The sequence below is a fragment of the Limulus polyphemus genome, unplaced genomic scaffold, assembly GCF_000517525.1.
Source record: "Limulus polyphemus unplaced genomic scaffold, Limulus_polyphemus-2.1.2 Scaffold1032, whole genome shotgun sequence".
Taxonomy (NCBI): domain Eukaryota; kingdom Metazoa; phylum Arthropoda; class Merostomata; order Xiphosura; family Limulidae; genus Limulus; species Limulus polyphemus.
The window spans coordinates 301898-311806 of record NW_013666642.1 but is presented as its reverse complement, the minus strand read 5'-3'; the positions used below and the strand labels follow the sequence as shown (position 1 = coordinate 311806).

Genomic DNA, 9909 nt, shown 5'->3' with positions numbered 1-9909 from the left:
ATCGCTGAAGTTTCTCAGGAAGAATTTATACTGGGAAATTAACAAATAAGCAGATACGTAACAGTATGTTTCTTTAAAATGTTTTAGGCTGTAAATTTATAACTAGTATGTTTAACATTTCTCATTGCAATACATCAATACTGTGTGGAATAAGTGGATTACATTTACCTTCTTCTGTATCTTATAGGCAGTCTCTTAGAAGTAGCTTCATTACCAGCTTCAGGTAGGCCATTTTATTCATTACATGATGGATATGTTTAAATTATTAATACACTGACTTCTTTTTTTTTATATATTCAAAGTTAGAAAGAAAACAATTAAATTTAATCCTTCATCTACATCAAATATTGTGTTCTTATTGCTGGTTGCAGAGAGTAGAAAGACAAACTGTATTTCAAGACTTGGTCTGTTTCAGCGTGTCATTGTTTAGAGGGACATTTAGCATATTGAGTAAGGAGACATAATAGTTTTTACAGTATTTCATTATTAGCTGCTACAGCAAGTCAACCCTTCACATGTTTGTTACACAGACCTCATTGTAACATGAACACTTTGGATGGCATGTGCTTTGTGCTTAACAACAAACAAACCTTGAACGGTAAATAACATGTTGATTTTAACTTGCTGTTAAGCAAATAATTATAATGTTTTGTTGCAATAACTTAATTACTTTAGGTGAATATGATTTCTTATGTTTTCATTTCTCATTTTTAATGAAATTTTGTAATAAAATATTTTTTCAGTACTACATGTGTATTATGTTCATTACACGTACAGTATATACTTTAAATGAAAAGCTAATATTTTAATATGTATACTTTTTTTTAAGTTTATGAATGTTTTTAATATTACTCAGTAGCATTTTTCAATGTAAAATTTTCTAGTTCATAATTTACCATTTTATTTTACAGAAGCAAAGGAGTGGTGACTATTTGAAATTTAAATCTCTCATGGGAATGAGGCCCAAGAAAGTAACAATGGGGGCTCGCATGGAACTTCTTGACTTAGCTCGACATCTTCGACAGGAACACTTGTTTGTAACAGCTGAACGTCAGCAACTGCAAAACTTAAATGAAAAGGTGAAGAAATTTTCTGAAGTGTTATGGGGGAATCATTCAATTGTAAAAAATTCAATACTGAGCAAGTATAGAAAGTTCGAAGTTATGAAGCCTCTGTAGAGAAATATTATTAGGATACTTTTATTTGCACATACTGCATATCTACTCAAACCTACTCTTATGATAGAACTCTGTTTTTCTTCTCTTTTAAACAATTTTTTTTGTTATTGAAAACAACATCACAACAGATTGTCTTGTTTTTATGCCAGATGCTTCCAAGTTCATTTTCATGTACCACAGTGGGTGCTTATAACATTCCTCAGACTTTCTAGCTCAGTTTTGCTGAGATACAAAAAAAATGCTATATTTTTTAGCTTCAGTTCTTTTTTGGCTACAAAAATAGTGCTATATACACTGTAGTTTCTGAATTATGATGTTCTATGCATTTTGTATAGATAAAAATGAAAAATTTAAGCAAGCTTAAAACCGTTAAATGATTGTTATGTAAGGGATTTTAATTTTTATCTCATTACAGCTGTTATCGTGTCACATTTTTACTAGTTAATGTAAGTTGATTTGTTTTGCAAGGCATGTGTTTATGTTGCTAAAAAATGTAGCTTTAACATTGGTAGTTCAAATGTCTAAAGAACAACGTTGAATCATATGCTAATGGCAAAACTATTTCTACAAGTTTGCTCATATTATACACCAGTACTTAAGTCATTGAAAGGAATGGACATTTTAGATCAGCTTTTTCCTTTGAATTATTTTTTAGAAAATTGGTGAAATACCTTAAATGTAAGGAAAATTTCAAGTAAAAATAAATTTCTTTGAGTCATGACAATATTACCACACAGTTTCAGGGTTTGTAGTAATGCTTCTGTTTTTAACATATCCCAACCAAAAGTTCCATTTAAACAAACTTGTTCTTTGGAAGGATTATGAAACACTTCAGTGCCATCTATAGCAAATTCAAGACACCAAGCAACAAAATAGTCAGATCACAGTCTTGTGACAGGGTGGATGTTAGTAGGAGGTTGAGTTCCCTGCTATTCCCCAAAAAATGCTTTAAGTGTCAGGTTAGGTTCATAAGTGTTATTTTAAAGGATTAAACTCATTTTATTGCATATTTGCAGTAAATTAAAAAAAAAAATGAATGCCTTATATGATTCCTAAAAGTGCAAGATCTTTCTGATGTTTAAGATCATCACTGAGTGCTTGAAAAGATAAAGTTGAAGTAACTAATATTTTCAAAAATTATTCTCATGTTGGGGACATGTTTATTTTATTAGAAACTAAACTACATCATGTAACCTTTCTTTGTGCAAGTGCATTTATTAACTGGAATCTCCTGGGGCACAAATAATTCAGGATACTTCATACACATGAAATATATACTCCTTTTTATATAAATATTATTCAGAAAATGTTTAGTTTGAATATCTTTAAATTTAAAAAAATGTTGTGTCTTATAATCTTTCTTATTATACTATAGGTCCTAAATGCTGTTGAGCATTTGTATCATGTTGCTTGGATTGCTAGACGGCAGCGGGTCAACTTGGATAACTTGATTCTCTCTCGGCCAGATGCACATCCTGCAGCCTGCTGCCAACAAGCCTCTGCCCTTGAAAATGTTAATTTCACTGACTCTTATAGAGTGCTTGGTGCTCATGATAATGCTTATGCTGAGTTTTTACAACATTTTCGTGAAGACCCAAAACTTATTGCCACATGTCTCATGACTGGTGAGAAACAAGGAGCTGATACCATACAGAGTATGGTAGGAATTGTTATGTCTGCAATATATGGGAGTTGTATACTGCCTGAAGATGAAATTTTTGTTTTAAAATTGCTGCGAGAGTTAATGGTTTTACAGCTTGCAACTAGTGAAAATCCAAGACGACTTCTTCGCCGTGGTTCATGTGCTTTCAGCCAAGTATACAAGACTTTTAATGAAGGTCTCTTTAGTGCCAAGCTCTTCCTTACTGCTGCCTTACACACTCCCATTATGCATCTTCTCATGGAAGATGACTTATTTCTTGATATTGACCCTGGGAAAGCTGTTGTCAGATTTCCTCCACATGAACGTTTGAGACATTTTGGAAAAGAGGGAACTCCAGAATATAAAGCAAACCTTTTGAAATATCGACAGTGGACTATCAATAAACTGGTAAATCTAACCAATCGTTTTATTGAGGGAATTCATAACAACATGTATTGTTTTCCACAAAGTCTGTCATGGTTGGTTAGACAAATGTACACTCTCATTATGAATGGTAAACGAGTTGAAGTTAGAGAGGTTGGTGCAATGTGTGCTGACTTGGTGTTTGTCTTCTTCATTTGCCCAGCAATTGTCAATCCAGAACCTTATGGAATTACAGATGCACCTATCAGCTTTATAGCTCGGTTTAATTTGATGCAAGTAGCACAAATTCTTCAAGTCCTTGCCATGTCTAAATGGGAAGAAATTGACCCCAAATTAATGGATCTGTATGGAAAATTTGAAAAGGTTGGTATTTGTTTTTGTACTGAATTATATGTAACTTTTTTTTTCCAGAAGTGTGCTAATTAATCTAAAATGCATCATAATCTTTGTGTCTGCACACTAAATATCTCAGTTCTTGCTACTTATTACCTTTTTTTTTTTCTTTTTTGAGACAAATATTTAATGAAAATTGAAAGTACTCTTCATGGGGGGCAAAAGTGATACTAAAGGTAACATTGTATTTTGTAAAGGGTCACCATCAGTTTGGTTAATCACTTGTAATGTTTATATTCTGTCAGTTCACACAAGTTGCAACAGGCACCCTTCCCGACAACCATACACACATAATGGGGGAAAAATCTGAATCATGTGCCACCCATTTTGATTGTTTTTCTATGTTGTTTGCAATGTGTGTAGTTGTTGCAGATGTCACTTTATGCATGTATATACAAATCTTTATTTTGTAAATGTGATTTTAATTTCATTTGCAATTACTTTTTCTTTTTTTGACTCCTAGAATTTTAATTAATGTAACTGTACTGAAGAAAAAAGTAGTACTGTTTTTTATTTTGACTCCACTATTTCCAGTTATGCAAAACAATTTAAGTATTTCAAGTCCCAACTGTGTATACAAAAAAGCCTGTTTTACTTTTGAAAATCATAACTAATAATTGTGTATGTAATTGCATGTATAAAAGATAAAGCCATTAACCTGTTATGGTCCAGAGGTGTGTGTGTGTAACTAATACCCCTTAATTTTGGGGATGTACTTAACCAAACTGCATGAAACTTTGAATACAAAATTATTAAATAGTTTATAGTTTGGCTTGTTAGTTAGAGCACTTGATTTGCAATCTGTGGGTCACTGGTTTGAATCCCATTGCCAAATGTGGTCATATTTTTCAAATATGAGGGCATTATAATATGATAATCAAACCCACTGTTTGTTGGTAAAGAGTAACCTAAACATTGAGGTGGGTAGTGCTGACTAGCTGCTTTCTCTCTAGTCTGTCACCTCAAAATCGTGAATGGCTAATGCAGATATCCCTTCAGTAGTTTTGCACAAAATTCAACAAAAAACAAATATATAGTTTTAGATTTTTAAAAAATTCACATGATTTATTTTGTTTTTCATATTTTTTTATGTTGTGATACATCCAAACTTTTACTGCTAGACACTTTTGAGAACACACAAATTCAAATCAGATAGTCTTACTTTAAAATACTGAAGAGCTGTCCTTGTTGAGTTTGAACATATGCTGTCAACAGAGTGTGTCTCAACTTTCCAAATGTCCTTTACATGTTTGCATACAATATGCATTACTTATCCATAATACTTCTCTCTCCAACATTCCACATGACGTATCCATCAGTGGATCTTACATAAGCTGTGTTTTCCCACCATAAGTTAGATTTTCTTGTTGAAAGTCGTGCTGTAACAACACTGTCAGTTTGTGTGTATTAGTTGGAGATGTTGCTTATGCAACTTGCCTATAGCTTGCAGCTTTAACTTGTTTATACTTCTCAACATTGATAGTTCTATGTATTCCTGCCATCATCTACAGATATTACTGACAGTATAATGTTTGTACTCAAGCAGCTCATATTATAGCTTGATTAACAACAAACACCCAAACACGAAGCATTCATTTCAAGTTAATTTGCATAATCTTTGCCATTTAGCAGTGCCACCTGTTCTATGTCTTTTGAGCCATTTTACCAGTGGACAGGTGGATGAATCTGCATAATGTTTTTGCTGTTATTTGTTTCATCACATCACTGTATCTTCAGTTTCAGGATTCCATTTGTCACCAGTAATTCTTCAGTCTCGATAGAATCTGTTTATGGGCATTTGTATATTTTCTACCCACCACCCATAGTTACCCATTTCCAAGATGTCAAAGAATGTGAATAATTTTGACTTCCAAACAAACAACACGAAACATGAAAGATACAATAATTAAGTACAGTCTTATCTTATGTCTTTGGAATCTGTAGTAATATTGATTTATCCACTCAGCACTCTTGTGTGTTATTTAACCTCTGAATTTGTTGTGGAAAATCAAGGTATTGCTGTACCTCTCAGCATCCTTATTCCCAAATATTGGCTTCTCAGGGGTTGTGATATTTTTGAATATACACACACACACACACATATATACATATATATATATTTATTTATTTAAGAAAGCTAGAAAATGTTTTTAAAACAGATTACCTCAAAAGGAAGGATAGGATGAATTTTACACAGCATATCAAAATCGTAGATTAAATATAATTAATTTAATTTTATAGAGAGGTAGACAGAAAAAGAAAAAAACTGCAGTCACAAAATATTCAGTAGTTCATCAGTTCCTATCTCCTTTATAATGTGAGCATTCAGTATTTCAGAGGTACATCTGCATAATTTGAATTTTACATTTTCAGAATTGAAATTAATTTTAAACAGGTACTTACCTCTAAAATCCATTTCCTCTTGCCTTCCCACAACTTGATTTTCATCAAGACTACAATTTGCAAACAGATCTAACTTATGATGGGAAAGCAGAACTTGTGTAATATGCATGATGTATGTGCAATAAGGTGGGGGAGTGAAGTATTATGGGTAAGTGATGTACGTGGTATGCAAATATGTAAAGAACACTTGGAAATTTTAAGTCACATTTTGTTGACAGAATGCATTCAAACTCAACAAGAAAGACTCAGTATTTAAGGGGTACCTGTTTGATATTCATTGTAATTCTAAAAGTGTAAAAAATGCATTTCCTTTCGTTTTAGAATTTTTGTTTGTTTTTTTGTTTTATTTTTATGAACATAGTTCTTTTGATATTTTATTTTGCCAATATAAGAAGAAAAACTGCATAAACTGACAATGATTTATTGGTGACCTATGATCTGACTTTTCAAAATTTTGTCAGATCAGGCTAGGTAACAGTATGTTTGCTAATGATATTCATGGTTGAGATAAATAAGTTGTTTTATTTTTGTGCATTGTTTGGTTACAATAAACTTAATATTTAATAAAAAAGTATTTAGTTTAATAAATATTTAGAGTCACATTTGCTGTACTCACTAATCCTAAGCTTACCTGATGTCTTAGAAGAAAATTTTCATAGCTTTCAAGCAGATATAATTTTACATAAAGATCATCTAAAGAAACTATAAAAAAAGTTTCGGGATCTGTAGTTTTGTGATATATGAACATACCATGCATTTCTATCTTCTTGTAGTATTATAATATTTATTCTGAATTCATTCTTTGTCCAGAATATAGGCAGGCTTTACATAACATTGTCAAGAAAACTATTAAATGGATCTTGTTTTAAATTACTTTTGTTATTCTCAAAGTAGGTAATACTAATGACCACCCATGGAGAACATTGTTTAATGCAATCTTGTGTAAAGAAGTTTTAGTAATACTCTGACTGATGTCCTGATAGAATCTCTAGTTATTTAGTGGATCAATCCAATAGCTCAAACTTATATTCAGTTTTACATGGACCATCAGCTTTTCTACCTTTGGTCCTTGTTTTTGGCTCTTAAATCCCTGATAAGGAACAGGTACTTTCTTCTTTTTCTGTTTTCTACACTCATGAATCAGGTATGTGATATTCTATCTTTTTATCCCAGTATATCATGTCCTTTTTAGTTGCTCCTTATGTCCTAATTCTTTCTTGTCCTATGCATCTTTATGACTCCTTTGCAATAGCGTTAGATCATGGCTCTTTTATATTTCTTGATCCCAATCACTTGTGCCCTAACTTTGTGCTTAAGGTACTCTTCATTTTCCTTCTTTGTTTTTCTTTCCAACCATCTCTCTGTTTTGGTCTCTCTTTATCCTACTACTTTATCTTCCCTTCACCTCTTCCCTGAGGCTCTTCTTTGTGACCCTAGTAGTTTTTGGTGGGGACACCCATGGTTCCCATTTATTCCTATCTTGTCTGAACTTTAATCTGGTTTCTTTGTTTTTGGGATTTCAGGAGTGTCTGCATCCTTCCCTCTTATGTTCAGGACTTTTGTTATGCCTATTTGCTTACAGACCTGGTCTTTAACCTGATGACCACCGGCTACTAACTTTCTGTGTATTCAATGCAAGTCTTGTTATATTTTATTCCAACAATAAAACTAGTGGATGAAATTGTTTGAAACTTCATAAGAACTTTCATAAATACATGTAGTTTAAGAAACATAAAGCATGTTATTTTTGATAAATTTAGTTTTTTTTGCATTACGATCTTTAATATCTTGGAAAATTACATTAGGAAATGGTATTTATAAGAAATGACTACGATATTTATATTTGTTCCAGATTTGAACTTATTACTTTTTATGTTTTAGTAAATTTTTTTGAAATCCCAAAACATTTGTATCGTCCATAAAATGCAAATTTATCTATTTTTACGATTGTTAGGGTTAAGAGCTATCGAGTGGTGAGTGCATGGTGTTTAAATGAACTAGGCTTAGCACTTTGAATACAATCATCTTAATAATACAGGAAAGCTACGACATTCTCACAGTTGGGGTCTCAATACATTGAAGAGCTTAAGTTTTGAATTCTAACATAAATCTTGCCTATAATGAGAGGAATGTGACCAGGACTAATCTTTTAAGTGCTGTAAAGTAATTTTCTTTGTAATTTATGGTGTCTGTATCATTTGGTAATCTCTCCTAACAGGATGTATCAAGCAACTAGGGTCAGGTGGTGTTATTCAATCCATCTGTACTGTAAACTATTACATACATTCACTAGTAGTGGCAATTAGTTTTGTCTGTATGGTGAAACAACATACACAGACATATGTTGAAATAAACTTGTTTGAAAGAGATGATATTCAAGTACCAAAAAGCTTTCTTACTACAATAATGTTGAAATGCGCCTGCGCTGGACTGAACGAGAGCGACCACCAATAGGCATGATAGTTGACTGCAAATGTACAAATTTTACACTGCTAACCTCACGATTTATTCGGCACAATAAACAAAAGTATAGCTACAATGAAACATAAATATAAACTTGACATAAAAATACATTTATGAAACCAAAATTAAAATGTTTTATATGTACATATATAAACATGAAATCCTAGTTAAAAATAAAAATACTCATTTATTGTTTAGGTTTATTTACAAATATTATTTTGGGGTCTTTTATATTATTTGAAACCATAAGGAGAGTATGTGATTATTAAAAAAATTACTCAATCATGTACTCTCCTTATGGTTTCAAGTAATATACAAGACCAAAAATAATATTTGTAAATAAACCTAAACAATAAATGAGTATTTTTATTTTTAACTAAGATTTCATGTTTATATATCTACATAAAAACATCTATATTTTGTTTCATTTTTGTTTTGAATATATTTTTATTTCAAGTTTATGTCTCATTGCAGCCGTACTTTTGTTTATTGTGCCAAGTAAACCGTAGGGTTAGCAGCGTGAACTTTGTATGTTTTCCGTAAACTATCTCACCCCTGTTGGGGGGTCACTCTCATTCAGCCCAGCGTTGGCGCATTTGAACATTACTGTAGATATGATAGTAAGAAAGTTTATCAGTACTTGAATATCATTTCTTTGAACTTTCAAACAAGTTTATTTCAACATATGTAGTGTATGTTGTTTCACTATAGAGACAAAACTAATTGCCACTACTAGCGAATGTATGTAACAGTTTATAGTACAGGTGGTTTCAATAAACACCGCCTGAGCCTGACCCCCATGTTACTTGATACATCCTGTTAAAAGAGATTATCAAACAATACAGACACCATAAATTACAAAGAAAATTACTTTACAGCACTTAAAAGATTAGCCCTGGTCACATTCCTCTCATTATAGGTAAGATTTGTGTTGGAATGCGAAACTAAAGCTCTTCAATGTATTGAGACCCCAACTGTGAGAATGTCATAGCTTCCCTGTATTATTGAGATGAATGTATTTAGCCTGTTTCACAACCAACATATGGGTTTTATTGTTGTCACTTGTACACTGAGTTTTAAACCATTTGCAAAATATCAGAATAAGCTCTTCAATGTATTGAGACCCCAACTGTGAGAATGTCATAGCTTCTCTGTATTATTGAGATGAATGTATTTAGCCTGTTTCACAACCAACATATGGCTTTTATTGTTGTCACTTGTACACTGAGTTTTAAACCATTTGCAAAATATCAGAATAAGCTTTTTATATATATCAGTTACTGTTTTAATTCTAAAGCAATAACAACAGAAGTATGGGTCTTACTACAAAGTAAAGATTGTAAGAAGGAAAAATATAAAATTCTTATGTGGTATTGGTACTAGTAGTATTACGTACAAATCACACAACTTTATCATTCTCAATACTGAATCATATTATTATTATTA

The 9909-nt window shown here is 32.0% G+C and overlaps 1 protein-coding gene across 4 annotated transcripts in view; it reads left to right on the top strand.

Annotated features, from left to right (window-relative positions):
* LOC106461793 (GTPase-activating protein and VPS9 domain-containing protein 1-like) overlaps positions 1-9909 on the top strand; it is a 91298-nt gene that overhangs the window by 14742 nt on the left and 66647 nt on the right. For all 4 annotated transcript variants that reach the window (XM_022388867.1, XM_022388866.1, XM_022388864.1 and 1 more), the window contains exons 2-4: positions 188-223; positions 912-1079; positions 2554-3567. In XM_022388867.1, coding sequence (XP_022244575.1) covers positions 951-1079; positions 2554-3567 — 1143 coding nt within the window. In that variant the 5' untranslated portion in view covers positions 188-223; positions 912-950. The remainder of the gene's footprint in view (positions 1-187; positions 224-911; positions 1080-2553; positions 3568-9909) is intronic.